At 32.1% G+C, this 17,870-nt stretch overlaps 3 protein-coding genes across 3 annotated transcripts; 2 read left to right on the forward strand and 1 right to left on the reverse strand.

The window, feature by feature from the left end:
- Positions 1–921: 921 nt before the first annotated feature.
- Positions 922–2,946, forward strand: LOC124838447 (putative pectate lyase 2). Its single transcript, XM_047314050.2, has 4 exons — positions 922–1,801; positions 2,001–2,104; positions 2,196–2,334; positions 2,525–2,946. The coding sequence occupies exons 1-4, from the start codon at positions 1,067–1,069 to the stop codon at positions 2,741–2,743; spliced, it is 1,197 nt and encodes a 398-aa protein (XP_047170006.1). The 5' UTR covers positions 922–1,066; the 3' UTR covers positions 2,744–2,946.
- Positions 2,947–4,705: 1,759 nt separating this feature from the next.
- On the forward strand, positions 4,706–6,407 carry LOC124838531 (putative pectate lyase 2). Its single transcript, XM_047314162.2, has 4 exons — positions 4,706–5,395; positions 5,585–5,688; positions 5,771–5,909; positions 6,003–6,407. The coding sequence occupies exons 1-4, from the start codon at positions 4,736–4,738 to the stop codon at positions 6,219–6,221; spliced, it is 1,122 nt and encodes a 373-aa protein (XP_047170118.1). The 5' UTR covers positions 4,706–4,735; the 3' UTR covers positions 6,222–6,407.
- Positions 6,408–6,477: 70 nt separating this feature from the next.
- Positions 6,478–7,991, reverse strand: LOC124838541 (LEAF RUST 10 DISEASE-RESISTANCE LOCUS RECEPTOR-LIKE PROTEIN KINASE-like 2.7). Its single transcript, XM_047314173.2, has 3 exons — positions 7,121–7,991; positions 6,813–6,857; positions 6,478–6,722 (listed from the first exon to the last, which is right to left on the reverse strand). Exons 1-3 carry the CDS (start codon positions 7,923–7,925, stop codon positions 6,595–6,597), a joined length of 978 nt encoding a protein of 325 aa, XP_047170129.1. The 5' UTR covers positions 7,926–7,991; the 3' UTR covers positions 6,478–6,594.
- Between the last annotated feature and the right edge of the window lie 9,879 nt (positions 7,992–17,870).

The following is a 17,870-nucleotide window of genomic DNA, read 5'->3' on the forward strand; positions in this document are numbered from 1 at the left end:
TGTAATATATGGAGAGCTAGGACCTGTTTAGACCAAATGTAAAACTTGGTCAAATTAAATATTTACTATTTTTTTTTATAAAATGCTAATTCCATCAATCCAATTGTTGAAGTTTGTTATATTTGGTGACTGTGCATAGAAATTGTTAACATAATCTTTTCAAAAATAAATTTGATAGAAAAGAAGTTACACTTTCATACATAAATATATTTAATTTACTATTTATTGAAGTTTATCTCAGAACTAAATATATTTTACAAAAAGTAATTAATACAAGAGATATTATGGATTGAGTCTTATAAAATAGAACATATATCATTAATTACTTCTAACTGGAGTCTTGTAATAAGTTCGCAAATGTTAAATTACAATCTAACCATTAAATTAAAATATTTTATTGAAAAATATTTAATACTATATTAAAAATAAGTTATTATATATGATAATTTCCTAATTATAAGTGAATTTTACCTAAGATTAATCTGTTATAGATATGTAATTTATATAAAATTTAATGAAGATGATTGGTAAGACAATGGAAAAATATTCAATGATTATATATATACACACATATGGAAGAATGTTTACATTGATTAAAATTATTTGTTGTCAAAAGTAAATAAAAAATCTGTTTACTAAGGTTGACACCTAAAGTTTCATTTGATCTTGTCACGAGGATATGCTATAATCTGTCAATGTATCTTGTTTATTCAATCGTTGTGTATATGGCGAGCATGTTTCATTGAACACAGTCCACCACTAACTTATTATATACAACATAACCCCATCCGTTGAATTGGTAATTTTGGTTCTACAATCATAGATGCACAAGATTCATGAATGTGTTGTCACTGTTTAGCAGCTATATAACCATAGATTGCAATCATTAGTCAACCAACCCACGTCTTTGTTGGATTAATCTACACCAATCAATTCCTACGAGTAACTCTCAAATCAAGCAATTCATTCTTCAAATCGTGTGCACCACCTTCTTGATTTACTCTTCTATTTGCCATCCATATTTATAACTCCATCACCCTTTCGCCAGCGATCAAATTCTCAAGCTATGGCCACTTTAACCATTCTCCTAATGCTCTCAGCATGCTCTCTGCTCACTTTAGCTTCACCACTGAATAACAGAGATTCAACAAAGGAGTTCGATGCCCTCTCTCCCATTCCAAGCTATATCACCGAGAGCAGCCCTAAGAATGTTGTGATGAACACAATAGATTCATGTTGGCGAGGAAAAACGAATTGGGCTTCTAATCGCCAATCCTTGGCGGATTGTGCAATTGGCTTTGGCAAAGATGCCATAGGAGGAAAGTTTGGTGATGTATATGAAGTCACCGATCCTTCTGATGACCCTGTAGACCCAAAACCTGGCACACTTCGTTATGGTGCAATCCAAACAGAACCCCTTTGGATAACTTTCGCCAAGGACATGGTTATCTCGCTGAAGAATGAGCTGATGGTGAATAGCTACAAAAGCATTGACGGGAGAGGAGCCAAAGTGGAGATTGCAAACGGGGCTTGCATTACTATACAAGGTGTTAGCCATGTAATCATACATGGAATCAGCATTCATGATTGTAAGCCTGGTGATGGTGGCATGGTTAGGAGCACTCCTGAGCATGTTGGGTATCGTGAAGGCTCCGATGGAGATGCCATCAGCATATTTGCCTCCTCCAATGTGTGGATTGACCATTGCTTTTTGGCTCGTTGCACCGATGGTCTCATTGATGTTATTCATGCCTCAACTGCAGTCACCATCTCTAACAATTACTTCACCCACCACGACAAAGTAAGAAATATGAAAAACATCTTTTCTTTTTCATCATGTATAACCAATAACTACTTTACCAATAACATAGAAAGAGTTAATAGAAGAATTTCTAACAGCTTTTTGTGTTTAAAATAGGGTTTGTTCACTTAAGAAACTTTGCATAATTTGTATCCAGAGGCTGATATTAAGGATCGTTTGTTGTATGCACTCCTTGCAGGTGATGCTGCTAGGGCACAGCGATGAATACAGCGCGGATAAAGTAATGAAAGTAACAGTAGCTTTTAACCACTTTGGCAGTGACTTAATAGAAAGAATGCCAAGGTAAAAGAATGGTTTGAATTTATTTATTTTTGTTCATTTCCTTAAATTAATATTGATATATTTAGTTATTTGGATGATGAAATGCATGCAGGGTGAGGTTTGGTTATGCCCATGTGGTGAACAACCGGTATGACGAGTGGCAGATGTATGCCATTGGTGGCAGTGCCGACCCTACCATTTTCAGTGAAGGCAACTATTTTACGGCTTCAGATGATTCTGCTGCAAAACAGGTAACTAAGCGTTTTTAGTGAATGTGGTTGATGTTTCTTTTCTTTATTATATTTCATAGACACAGGAACACACCATTTATAAGACGTGTATGAAAAATCTTATAAATTTTTTAGGCTTTACTTTGAAAAAGAAAAGAATGATTGAATATTTTTGTTTATTTGAAAGTAACAGTTGATCCGTTGATGATAGGTTACGAAGAGGGAAAGTAGTGAAAAGTGGAATAATTGGAAATGGAGGAGTTATGGAGATGAATTCTTAAATGGTGCTTATTTTGTGCCATCTGGGTATGGAAGTTGCAGCCCATTGTATTCATCTGCTCAAACTTTCACAGCCACCCAGGCATCCATGGTGCCCTTCTTAACTCTCAATGCAGGGCCACTCAACTGTGTTCTTCACAAAGCTTGTTAATTACCTCTTTTCTTTATTTATTTTCATGATTTTGTTTCTTGAATTCAGTCATTTTTATACAATAGCAGCAGAGTGTGAAAATGTTGGTGCAACCCTAGCATGGTGCATCTGGATCATTTTCTATTATTATAATTATCTTATGTTCTTTATTTAAATAATTGTATATTATAGTCTTAATTTCAGCAAGTTATTTAGTGCTATAATCCCTGCCATATAATAAACTAATAGCTCGTGGAAGCCATTAAGACTTTTGCAGTTTCCAAATCAAGATAATAAGATGTAAATATATTGAAACCATAATTCCTAATTATTAGATTTTAGAGCGCGGGTAGGTAAATAAGTTAAATAAAAACTAACTTGATAAAATTTATTGAATAAAAATATATTTACAATCCTATTATTATAATTAAATATTACTATTTTATTGTTCTGTATATTTGAAACGGATCAATACCAAACTATGACATAGGATGTGCATAATTTAAAATAAACAAGAATAAAATGAAATGAATTTTGTATAAGTTAAAATTAGAGTGTGCATAATTAATAATATAAATTGAGAAAAATTATATAAAAACTTTTACAAATTAGTTTGTATATAAATTAATTTTAATTATATATAAATTAAAAATAAAAATTCAAATAATTTAAACGAGTGAATTTTTATAAAGTTATATATAAGTTAATTATAATTTATGAAGAAACTCATTTTATTAAGATACTCGTCCAAACAAATAAATAATTTAATTGAACGTAAGAAATCAGATTAACTAAGAAGAAAGAAGGGGTTCGGGAAATAAGTTTGAAAACATTAATATTATTGGAAGAAGGGAATCAATTACATTGATTATATGATTTCTCCTAACAGTAAACCTCAACATTTGAACAGAAAAGAAATTATGTATTGATTTAGTAACGAGTTATAATATCGATACATTTTCAAATATATATATATATATATATATATATATATATATATATATATATATATATATATATATATATATATATATATATATATATATATATATATATATACATACTTGTTCTTTTTAGTTACACATTATAACTTACTAGCTTGTATTAATAATCTGAAAATTGAATCCAACTGACCTATCGGATAAAAAATATAAGAGAGCCAGTCTAGCCAAAATACTTAATGTAAAGAAAAACCATTTAAATTATTAAAAAAGGATTAAAGTCAACTTTTTTAATACAGTATATTTATTTTTCTTTGGAAGAAAATCCAAATTATTTATTATTTTTTAAGTAATGTGTTACATTTAGTGATGCTATTATATATTTATTTAAATCTTGAAATTTAACAGTTCACTGTAATATAATTTTTATACGTTATTTGTTTTAAAAAAATACTTTACATAACTTTCACATAATACAGAAATTAAATACTTTATAATTTATTTTAAAAGTAAAACAAATATTTATAATAGTTTACAAAACGAAAGCCTTAATATATTTCTTTTGCAAACTATTAGTGTTTTTGGTTACGCTTTGGTGCATATTATTAAATTTCGTTCCCAATGTTTTTGTGCTTCATCATCACTACCCAATTAATAATTAATTATGATCAAATTAGTGACTAAAATCATTAGTTTTACAAATTTTTTCCAGGGAAATTAATTTTATAATGTTAGTGGTCGAACTAAACGAGCAATCTCATTAAGATATACTTAATTGAAATATATTTGTGAAAGTCAAAGACTAAATAATTTGGTACATTCAGAAATTTAATCAGTGTAGAATAAAATTTAAAGCATTCGATTTGCATTTTTGTCATCCTTGAGTGGAATTTTAGATGGTAATCGGCAATTAGCAGAGTCAAAGAAGCAGCACTCGTGCATCCACGTTTTGGTTAGCTCGATTAACAAAAGCAGAGAAATTAAAAGTCAAAACTCTAAAGTGAATGCAGAACCTCATCAAACATCTATTAATAGAACTCACTCCAATATTGGTTGTCTCAGGCTTTGAAGCATGGCCACCTCTTCCTTATTCCTCTTGCTTTCATGCTTCATACTAAACCTTGCATCTTCATCACAAGCTGCAGTCCTGAACAAGATAGACTCATGCAGGCTTGCCAAATCCAATTGGGCATCAAATCGCCAAGCCTTGGCTGATTGTGCCATTGGCTTTGGAAGTGATGCCATTGGAGGCAAATATGGAGCAATATATCAAGTCACAGATCCCTCTGATGATCCCATAAAACCAAAAGCAGGCACACTTCGTCATGCTGTGGTCCAAACACAACCCCTTTGGATCATTTTTGCCAAAGATATGACTATTCAGCTCAAGAACGAGCTTATCATGAATAGCTACAAGACCATTGATGGAAGAGGTGCTAAAGTGGAGATTGCTAATGGCCCCTGCATTACAATACAAGGTGTTAGCCATGTTATCATACATGGAATTAGCATCCATGATTGCAGACCAGGCAAAGCTGGTCTTGTAATGAGCACCACGTCTCATGTTGGTCATCGCCGTGGCTCTGATGGAGATGCCATTAGCATATTTGCCTCCTCAAATGTTTGGATTGATCACTGTTTTTTGGCTCGTTGTGTTGATGGCTTGATTGACGTTATTCGTGCCTCAACTGCGATTACCATTTCTAACAATTACTTTACCCAGCATGACAAAGTAAGCATTGCCATTCTTACCAAAAAAAAACAATATCATTCAACACTACACTGCTATAAATGTCCCTTAATCTAGGTAGATTGACCTTAAAACGTTATTAGTAACTTCCGATATCATCACCCCTTTCATTATATATGGAGTATCTTTTTCTTATGTACGTATTGTTGACTAAAGATTCCTTGACTGCAGGTTATGCTGCTAGGACACAGCGATGAATACACAGCAGATAAAATAATGAAAGTAACAATTGCCTTCAACCGATTTGGTAGTGGTCTAATTGAGAGGATGCCAAGGTGAGAGTGTATTTTATAGATTGAATTTCCAAAGAACGGGTTTAAAAAAGGTATATCTATTAACTTGTTTGTATTCATTCAGGGTGAGATTTGGTTATGCCCATGTGGTGAACAACAAATATGATGGGTGGAAGATGTATGCCATAGGGGGGAGTTCTAACCCAACCATTCTAAGTGAAGCAAACTACTATGTAGCTCCGAATAACCCTGCTTCAAAACAGGTAAGGAAAAGGATATAATCAAAGTAACATGAAATGAAACACCCTATGCCATTAATACATGCCAGTACAAATTGAATTGGCTTTTGATGACAGGTTACCAAAAGGGAAATGAAGGGAAAATTGAAGAGTTGGAAATGGAGGTCTTCTAAGGATGCATTCCTAAACGGTGCTTATTTTGTTCCATCAGGCTATGGAAGTTGTGACCCAAACTATTCACCTTCTCAATCTTTTACCGCTGCACCTGCTTCATTGGTGCCTTCTATAACTCTAAACGCAGGTCCCCTAACTTGTGTTGTTGGTAAACCGTGCTAGTTTTGTCTTGCATGCTGCATTTGTATGTTTCTCTCTCGCTTTTCTTGTTTTGGTTGATTCCCGAAGACTCGATTTGGAGTCATGTATCAGAGTAGGCCAATTAACTCCTTTGCAGAATTGTGACACATGCTAGATTCGTTTCGTAAGGATTATTGTAAGAAAAAGTGTAAAGGATATGATTCTCCAGCAGAGTACTTTCTCTCTAATAGACTATATATACATAAAACCGACATTAGTAAAGAAGACCATATCAAACTCGGAAAAATTGGGACCCAATTCTATGACTGTATAATAGTGGTATATATAAATAAATAAACACAATGAAAAAGTAACAAAAGACAGATGTTGTCTTGTTCACATCATTTGGTTTTCTTCAGAATAGCCTATTTTCGTTGCTTTGGACACCACATGTGACTGGTGCTTTAGCTCTCACTTTCTTCAAGTACCAAACAGCAGCTCCAATTCCAAATGCACCGGCAACGGAAACGCCCGTAACTGTCCCTGCAGCCGCAATTCCAAACATAAGCCTAATCATCCACTTCAAAATCTCACATTAATTATATCTCTATCAACCGTTTTTAATCTCTGTACCTGCTATTACATGGACCCTCCTATTGTGCCTTGCAATGTCAAAATCTGTCAAACAACCAATAGCCTATTACACACTAAAGTAAAATTGAAACACTTAAAACCCAATCATTTGTCTGTGAAAAGTTTAAAACTTGAACATTTGAGACAAAAACATAACAAATTAACAGCCAATCGATGTGTATTGATAAGGCCATTTGAGGACTAAAACTTGGTAGTTAATTTGATTATAGGTGGTGGTTTTGTGCTGTATAATAGTGAAGAAACAAATGATGAGTATAATCTTAAAATATTATTGAACTTGAACATACCTTTGCAATGAGTTGTGGAGTTTCCATCCTTACAAAGACACATGAAGCTCTGGTTCCGCGTGTCAAATCCACAAATTCCAGCTCCTTTCAACGGATCCTGGCACTGAAGGCAGCGCGTGGTAACAGGTATATCAAAATCAATTCTGATACCATATTCCGGAACCTGATCATCAGACATAGGAGCACCAACGTTCTTCCAATAAACGCTAGCATAACTGGTGCAATACTTAAGCATCAACCTAAGAGACTCGGTGGCTTTGGGATAGTACGAACAACAAGTACTGCGAGGGAGCGCAAAGGAGCACCCAGGCAAGTGTCTGCACAGATAGCTAGCACTGTCACAGGAAGAGTCACAGTGTTCAGGGAAGTGCTCGCAGAACATGGGCTTGGGCTGAATGATGACGTTGTCCTCACTGCAGTTGAAAAACATGTACTCGTTCTGAGGAGAGAGCTTGAAGTGGGTGCTGCTGTCCAAGCTGAAGGGTCTAGTGGGACGAAACCTCTCACCATCCTCGCAGCTCCACATGAAGGGATCGGTCACCACAACGTGTGGATCAGCGTAGCTAACGTTGCGAACCGGGTATCTTCCCGAAGGGGTTCTGAGTTCGAGTTTTCCCGAGTTGGAACATGCAAAAAGGTGTCTGTAGTATGGGCTTCCGCATCCGTCGTCGATGCCGAAGGGATACTTGATGGGGATGTCCCCGCAGGATGTTCTGCACACGCTGGACTGAGATGTTGTGAGAGTGAAAGATGATGAGAAAATGAGTAGTGATAATGAGATTGTGTGAATGAGAAGCATAGCCATGAGAGACTTTCTGAATCACTTGATGGTTTTTCGAATCAGAAGTAGACACAAGTAAGAAGTATAGGTGGTGAGAGCGGAAAGAAAATAAGAATATCAGTGAAGAGTTGCTTTTATAGTGTTCTTTTGCTTTTATTCCCTTTTGGTTTTGTTCTGCTTGCTTGTTGCTTTTGCTTTCTGCATTGTTAAGCTGTGGATTACTGGATCAAGTAATCATCATGAGATTAAACAATTTGATTAATCCGTAAACGAGTTTTTAAAAACTGAAACTTAAAAAACTCTTAATCAAATTATAGCAATCCTTCACTAATTAATCCGTACTGTTGAAAATAATTTGATCGATATATTATATAAAAAAACTATCAACTTTCATTTTTTTGTACTTATTTCTATCTTTTTAATTGATTTTTCTACTGTCTTCGTCTTATAAGAAGTACATAGTGAGCACCACCCATTTGGGCTGCAATTTCTTTTGGATCCAAAGGACAATAGTCCAAGTACAAGGATATTTATTTATGCACTTCTAATTTTTTTAAAAATTTTAAAATATTCAAAAAAATCCTATATTCTATTTTTTTAATGAATTTTAAAATCTATTAAAAAAATTTAACGATTTTTAAAATACGCTAAAATATTTTTTAAATGTTTTAATAAATTTCAAAATTTATTAAAAGAAAAAACCTTCAACAAATTTCAAAATTTATTAAACCTTTTAAACAATCCTTAAATTTCAAAATTTGTTAAAAAAAAATTCAACAAATTTCAAAATCTGTTGAAATAAAAATTTATTAAAAACCGGAAAAGAAAAAACGTAACATTTTCGAAAATTGAAAATGAAAAAAAAAACGTTGGGAGGTGCATGAAGAAACAACCCAAATACAAAGCACGAATTGGAAATCTAGCCCAGAAAATTCAACTGCACTGCGACTGGGGAAATAATGGAATGGGTGTTGCTCCCTCCACCACCACAGTCTTCTCCCTCCACCTCCCCTTTACTATTTTGCCCCTCAGTAAAATTTTATTTTTAGAATTATTGTTTTTTAATTTTACTCATTTATAACATATTTCACTGATCACCTACGTAGTTCCTTGTATGAGTAAAATATTTTTCTGCAAAGCTCAGTGATCGTGAAAAGAATTATCAAGCAATCTTCCTCTTGCTTTCGGTACGTGGTGCAGTGCGTTTGTGGTGTAATGTGCTTGTCGTGGTTCCTCTCCAGGTACGTAGTCATAATCCTTCCAATAATCCTAAACCCTAAACCCTTCCAATAATCCTTCCAATAATCTTTCCAATAATCCTTTAACCCTAAAACGTAAAATGAAAACGAAGCCTAAACGGATGACATCCTTCAACGGATGTCAACATCCGTTTAAGGCAAAACGGATGTCGACATCCGTTTCGCCTTAAACGGATGTTGACATCCGTTGAAGGATGTCATCCGTTTAAGCTTTGTTTTAATTTTATATTTCTGTTATTATTTTATTAGATATTTTAATATTTTGATTTATTATTTTTGAATATCTTTTTAATGTATTTTAATAATGTATATTTATATTAGTTTATATTTAAATATTAAAATAATAAAATAATAAAAATAAAAAATTTTAACTTTAAGGATATAATTGGAATTAAAGATAATTGGGGAGGTGGAGGGAGAAGACTGTGGAGGTGGAGGGAGCAACACCCTAATGGAATAGGCCGAAAAAAAAAGGAAATAACAAAAGCAATCTGAAGTCACTGGAGACAGATGAAAGCGAATGGGCTTTAAACGATTTCGGACAACGCAGAATAAAACTCCAAGCCCACTGGAAAAATATGTTCGCTGAAGAAAAAAATAACCATGAGAGATATCAGCACACACCGTCTATCTTACTATTCACCACCTCTATGTCCACATCAACAGAGACACCGTCATCATCACTCACTCCACTAGGGTTTTGAACCAAAAAATAATAATTTTATGTTGGAATTAAACTACAAAACCATTAAAAAATTCCGCCATGAATCCCAGCTATTAATTTATTTTATTAATATATCAAATATTAAAAAATGAACAGGTCTAAGTTATTTAAGTATGTAGAGTGTGTGTGTATATATTTATATAATTGTGGCAATGGCAGTGCCATGCATTCAATGTCACTGAAAACTATATTATTAGTTCACGACATTTTCTCCCTTGCGGCTGAGAAAAGAGACCAAAAAACTCATCAAACACACGAAAATACGTGACATCAAAGCTGGCCAACAAAAGCAAGTGAATCAATGAAAACCATATTAGTTTGGATCATTTCTATTGAAATTCGATAAAATTATATTTAGATGACAAATAAAACAAATTCCCGATTTACTATAAATAAATTAGTCAAAACATGATAATGCATTACTTAAGTGAAAACACTCATAAATTAATTAACAAGTGTCAACAATAAACATACAGATAACTTACTACATATTAAATAATTAAAATAACTAAAAAATTGCATATGATTTTTTTAAAAATGAGTCATATGTTTACTGATTAAGTTTTGTTGAAGTTAGAAGTGATAGGGCAATATATAGAAGAGAGGGATGTGTATTGTTGCAACGGGTGAATCTGATGGAAGTTGGAGAGCATGCAAAGAGGTATTTAAGGAAGATAAAACGATGAAGATAATAATTGTAATGTGAAAGGCATCAAAAGGTGTCTAAAGAGCGTACGCAACAAATAGCTGTCATGATGCCGTTCGTCGCATGGCTCTGAATGCAATTTGGTCTGCTTATTTTCTACAATCCCTGCTGTCACAACCTAACCTCTCACCATATTTCTACGTCAACACAAGTAAGCCACGTGGGGCAGGATCTAATCGTCAACCAATATCCTAGTCAACCCTAACCTTTTTCTCCTCTCCTCTCTTTCTCCTACTCCCTCCTTTTTATTACTAACATCTCTCTCACCATCAATAATTCAACTCAAATTACTCTTTAAATAATTGCTGTTTATTCATCATCAATAATTCCACGCTTTTCTTTATACAAATTTTGAAATTTAAGATTTCAGTTTGACCTGACGGTGAGGTATATAGTGAACTCTTAATAATTATGTATCAATGTGCGATACGTACGTCATTGACTATTTCCCTTATTATAAGACTGTCTATATTTCTCGGAAAATAAAACCTATATATTACCTGCATTTGCTGACCAACGACCAACCGTGTCTGACTAATTATGCTCATCACAACAGTTTTTCCTTTCCAAAAAATTAAAATTCCACTGATCAAGTTGTGAGCTTGTGAGGTCCCTCAAATTGAACGCTTTAAATTCAAGAATTATTACGTATAGGTGTTTGAACTTGCCTTCTGCTGCTTTTAATGAGCCTCCTCGAGTAGTATACCAGTGCTACTCTCTATCTATGGAAGTTGTAAATTTGTTAAGGTGGTCTTTTTTTCTACGTCGGCATCCGCCACTATATATATAATATTACCATGTGCCAAACATCTGGTTTCGTTGTTAAAAGTATTGTGACATGTTAACTTTTTTTCAGATGGGTTAGAAAACAATTTCTTCACGGGATTGTATTTTCTCCCTCGGCAGCCTCATCTGTTTGCCAGATACTTTTCTTTGGGCGTTGGAAATTATTTGAACGCAGACATTTCACTCTGCTACTCTCTGCAAATCGATGCAGACAAAGCCATGCGTGGACAATTATCCGCTCTTGGGTTCACAGTCTAAACCAGGAGTTTGGCTATTTAATTATAATTACCCAAACAAAAAAATACAAATAAAACACCAATTATTATACTTTAATATTACTGCCAAACATGATTTTCAAACAAAGGACGTTCCTACGTTGTTGTTTTTTCATTTTATTTTCTTTTCCTTCGCTCAAGCTCAAATAAAATTACATTACTGTTGTTTAAACTTCCTATATCTTTCGAATTTGATATAGCTTTTTTATGTCTGGATTGAAACTTTATATAATTTAAATATAAGTATTGTACTATATGAAGTATACCGATCAGAATTGGTTGTTATTAAACAGGTACTAATAGATCATATTGTCTTACGCTCTACAAATATACGACATTAATGACTAATTATTGAGTTTGATTACCTAAAATATATTCCACTAATGGTTAATCAATGAAAGTGGCGGTCACAAGTCTTATAACTAGACAACTGATGTCCAGGTACAATCATCATTTTCTATCCATAGACCTCTTTATGAAACATATCTAACTTGAGCGTCGGTCTCCTACAGGTCAACAACCCATTGGAGTCGATCTCGTTCTCGGGGAGGATTGAAGATCAAAAGAAAGCATATCAAAGAAGGACGACCGACCATCGGACCAATTCAATCAAAACATTTTGGCGCCCACCGATGAAGTCACGAAACACCAGACGCGCGCTCGGTCTCGACATTGCTACTTCGGATCAACATCAGGTTTTGCAACAAGAGTAAAAAATTCCGTAATAATTCCTAAAGGCATGTCTTTTGTTTTGAGAACTTACGTTCAGCCCTACATCCAACCTTGACAGGTTCTAGTTTTCATTATAATTTCCAAATTATAATATATTTGTTTAACTCATATTTTTGTGAGTAAAAATATTATGCACAGGATGGTTCGGAACTGTTCAACGTTATACCGACTCTTAATTTTAAATTATAAAATTTTATGCAAGTTTAGAGCTACTTTCAACCTAATTAGGTTCTAACGACTCTTAATTTTAAATTATAAAATATTATGCACACGATGGTGAGCTGCGTTCAACCTTGTCAAGTTTTAACGACTCTTACTTTTAAATTATAAAATATTATGCACAGGATGGTTCAGAGCTGCGTCCAACCTTGTGAGATTCTACTGACTCTTAATTTTAAATTATAAAATATTATGCAGAGGATGATTCAGAGCTGCGTTCAACCTTGTCAGGTTCTTCCGACTCTTAATTTTTATAAAATATTATGCGCAGGATGGTTCAGAGCTGCGTTCAACCTTGTTAGGTTCTAACGACTCTTAATTTTAAATTATAAAATATTATGTGCAGGAAGGTTCAGACCTCAACTTGGTCAGGTTATAATGGCCGTTCGGGGGAAGTCAGAAAAATGACTTCAGAAATCCCCGCTCAACCCAAGAAGTCAGAAAAATGACTCCTGCCTCAAGCCGCTCGGGGGAAGTAAGAAAAATGGCTTCAGAAATCTCCGTTCAACGCAGGAAGTTCGAAAAAGAACTCTTATGAGTCAACTACTCAACAAGTTCAGCTTTGTCAGGTTCCAATGCCTTTTCATTATAAAAATAAATATTGAAGCGTTTACTTTATTTAAAAGCATATTTTTTGGAGTGAAAATCTCTTCGAGAGGAAAAAGTGTCAAAGAAAACTCTTAGCATTTTCTGTTCAGTCTAAGGAACAGATCCAAAGAGAACTTCTAGAGTTCGCCGCTCGGTACATAGAGCAATGAAGACTTAAAGCATCAAAGATAGACTCCCGAAATACAACGTGAGCGACCTCTTTTTAAGCTCATAATAATCCCTACGCACCTCTTTTAATAAAGAGCTTGCTGGGACGGGAGCTTATGTACTATATGAAGTATATCGATGATTGTCATTAAGCAGGTACTAATAGTTCAGATTGTCTTAAGCTCTACAAATATACAACATTAATGATTAATTATTGAGTTTGATTATCTAAAATATATTGCACTAATGGTTGATTAATTATTGAGTTTGATTACCTAAAATATATTGGACTAATGGTTAATGAATGGACGTGGCTGTCACAAACCTTATAAGTAGACAACTGATATCCAGGTACAATCATCCTTTTTTTATGAAACATATCTGACTTAAGCGTCGGAGTGTCTCCTGCATGTCAACAATCCATTGGAGTAGATCGCGTTCTCGGAAAGGATTGAAGATCAAAAGAAAACATAGCAAAGAAGGACGACCGACCCTCAGATCAATTCAACCTAAACAAGTATTATTTAATATGATTTGAATTTTGATAATATTTGAATGGTTTGAGCGAAGCTTATTATTTTACTATATACTCACATTGTGTTTGTTTCTATATATCGCATTCTTCAAACAAAATTGAAAAGGGGATAGTTTATGTTTATTTTTCTTTTTGGATTTTGTGTGAATCTGTAGGAAAATGTTGTGGGATCCACTACGACAATGGCTCCCTTGTCCCTTCTCATGTGAGGTGATCTACGTAGAAAGCCAGCTGGAGACAGAAATTTGACCAATTTACCTTCAATCCAATATTTCTTGTTTCATGTGTTTTGAAATGAGCTTTATTATAAAAAATTTTGAAGTCGTTGAATTGTTGCTATGATTGAATGATTATGTATGTACTCTAATAATGTGTTAATAGTATAATAAAATGAAAATTTAATTAATGGATATTATATGATTTTCTTGTAACAATTTTGACCTCTTACTTTATGAAAGCAATTTTTACATTATTTAATAAAAATATTTATTTGGATTAATAAAATAAAATATGAATAGTGATAATATGTACATTTATATTGTTTAACAATTAACTTTATAAGAATTTTTAAATTCAATCAATTTAGAATACCTCCTGGGTGTCTTCCTCAACGACAAACTATCAACTCAATTATATATTCTAGATAGATATATGTACACGAAAATAAAAATTTGAGACTTGGACTCTTCAATAAAGAAAAGGAATATATATCTTAAAAATAACCTGACCGTCTCTTTTTTTTCACACATACAAATGTAAAGCTATTTGAAAACATATATCTAAAATATTCTATTAACCAAAAAACAAACAGAAATGTGTTGGATAAAAATATATAAATTCTATTAAGTAAATGTAAATATAAATACTTTATATAGTTAAAAGAATGATATGGAGGTGTAGAAACTTAGATTGAAAGATTAAGCTAATGGCAGGAAGGAGTGAATAAAAGATGAAGAATTACTGTTTCTTTTCTTCTTTTTTCTTCAAATGAAAAAAAAAACATCTTTGAGCTGTCACTTTTAATAATGCAACTACATATACTTTTATAAACAGATCAACGCATAAAACAACGCTAATCAAAGAATAAGTTAAGATCAAAAAATTATTAAAACAATTACAATGCTGATAAAAAAATTAAAACAATTACAATGACTTAATTAGTTAATTAAATTTGTCATAACTTGGCAGCAGTTGAGAATTTCCCGGACAGCAATCAATAGAAAACAAAAAATCAAATTTTCAGTCAAAATATAGAAAAAGGCCATAACTCCATGTGAACTGAGTCTGAGGGTAAGCAATTTTCATTTTATACGCATGTACGTTGTTTATTTTAGGAATCTTCGTCTTAATGGGGAGTAGGTTGAATATATATATTACAAATTTCCTGATTCAGAAAATAGTTATTTTTTATAAAATTTAAATTATTATCCATAACAGAAAACTTATAAAGCAGTTTTTATTAATTCCTTAAATATTACATGATCAAGGGTGTTAACTTTTATATTCTTTAATTTTTATTATTTCGTATACTTTATTTGATAAAGAAAAGAAAAGAAAGATGCTGTTAAATGATAAACAGCTACACTTTTATGTAAGATCTACGTGTTACAGATGTCTGGAAAGAATTTTCTGCTTTATGCGTTAAACATACCTTCACAGAGAAAATGCAAAGTAGAAAGTAACTTACGCATATGAGAAAAGAAGTATTTTCTTTATTCGTCAAATACATATTACTTTTCATTTGTCACATTCAAATAAAAATAAATCCTTTTTAATTATTTTCTTTCATTTTACTTTTAGTATATCCTCTAACCATGGCCTAACATTCTCTCCCTCAACGAGACTTTCTGATATCACCGTTGCATCTATAAAGAAAAAGACAAACACCAATGAAATCAAAGCTCAACCATATAAGGGATTGCAACCACTCTCTACCCAAAACCTTAAGGCAATGGGTTAATGAGTCTTTCATCTTTTATAGTGTTCTACTTTCTTATTTCTATCCAATGTGAGACTTAAACTCACACTTGGATTCCCAACACTTTCGTCCTACCATAAACACACCAAAATCGAAAGCAACCACCACCATTCATCTATTGTTTTCGCATCAATTTCATTCTCATAGTCTTATCTTCTTGTTTTGGTTCAACCTAACTTGAGAAGGAACTTATCAACTTTTCTTTCAACCAAATAATAAAATTATTTTTCGAACTTAATTTTATTTTCTGGGTTAGAAATAATATGAAAATATGTTGAAATAATGAATAGCAAAATATGTTATAGAAAATGAGATGAAGTGTTGAAAGTGGTTAGTCAACGTTCAATGGACGTTGTGTTTCCATTAACGTGGTTATGTTCAATGGTTTGGGGTAAAATGGAAGTTTTTGTTTCAAAGAAGGACTCCGGGTAGTCAAGGTAAAGAAAGGAAGCTTGGCTCGTGCGTGCTCTTTTTTTCTTTGTCTGGTAACATCAAGAATTGCCTTTTCCCCTTCAACTTTAGCCATTTTTCAAAAGAAGTATTAAAGGCAATTTGAAAGAGACCAAAGCCTAAGAACAACGTCGCCAGGAATTGAAATTTGTTGATGCATGGAAGCAAGAAAACGTTGTATGTACGGATACTGTATATTAAACTAGTATTTCCCTCGTATTTTCTCCTTCTAATTACTATTCACGACTTCGGGGAATAAAACGGTTCAGAAGGTAACCTCGTCTTAATACTCTCCTCTCTCACAATTTATGGATTTTAATTTCCATTTGAATTTTAAAAAAATATTCATCTAATCGATTATTAATCTTTAAAAAATCGAATGAAATTGATTTTAATAATCTTAAATTTTATTATTTTTATTGCGTAAAATCATATGTTTTTAAAATGACTCCTATTGTCATTTATCACGGGATCATATTACATCAGTGGTTATTTTGGAGTAATTCAATTCAATCGTGTAAACTTATTTTAAAATTTTAAAATTATGAAAATTAAATAATGTTTTTAATGGTTAAAATTAAAAGTAATCATATTTAAAAAAAATTTACGCACAATTTTATCATAACATGACATAAAATTAAAATTTAAGAAGATATCTACTAGAATTATAAATATTGGAAGACACGTGAGATTATAAAATTAACATAAAGAAAAATATTGTATAAAAAGGACATAAAATAAAAATTCTAACTTAGAACGTTAATAACTAATATTGAACGATAAAATATGTAAAATATTTAAACTACAAGAATAAATAAATATGCATATAATTATAAGAAAAAAACTAATACATAATAATTCACAAACATTCATTTAAATCTCTAATATTATACCTTCAACTAAAAGAAACTAAATATTTATTTACCATTTATATATATATATATATATATATATATATATATATATATATATATATATATAACGATTATTAAATATTAAAACCAAATAATATAGATAAATAACTAAAACCATCATGCATTACAAAAGAAATGAAGTTATACCACTAAATTCATAAAATCGAAATAATAAATAAAAATGCAGATATGAACACCTAACTTCAATAAATTAAATAGTTCAAAATAATAAATAAAAGTGAAATTATTAATATCTTACTAAATAAATCAAATAACTAAAATAATAAGTATAAATAAAAATGAGATTATCACATCTCATTGAATAAATTAAATAAATTGAATTGTTAGTAATTATCTTTTATCAATAATTATCGACAAAATTATTGCTCCATCAATAAAACATCAATAAAATTTATCGATGATGATTTTATTGATAAATATGTCATTTAATCTAATTAGATTAGAGAGTGGAAATAAATATATCATAAGAGACTATAAATTTTTATTTGTTAAAAGTGATTCAATGACCAACATTTTTTTTTCGAATAATTGTGGCATTATTTTGTTGCAGTGAAAGATGAAGTTATGTACCTATTTGGCATGGATGTGTGACATCGTTGATAGAGTTTCCTTGT

Source organism: Vigna umbellata, chromosome 5 (assembly GCF_029865625.1).
Source record: "Vigna umbellata cultivar VRB3 chromosome 5, Vumbellata_1.0, whole genome shotgun sequence".
NCBI lineage: Eukaryota > Viridiplantae > Streptophyta > Magnoliopsida > Fabales > Fabaceae > Vigna > Vigna umbellata.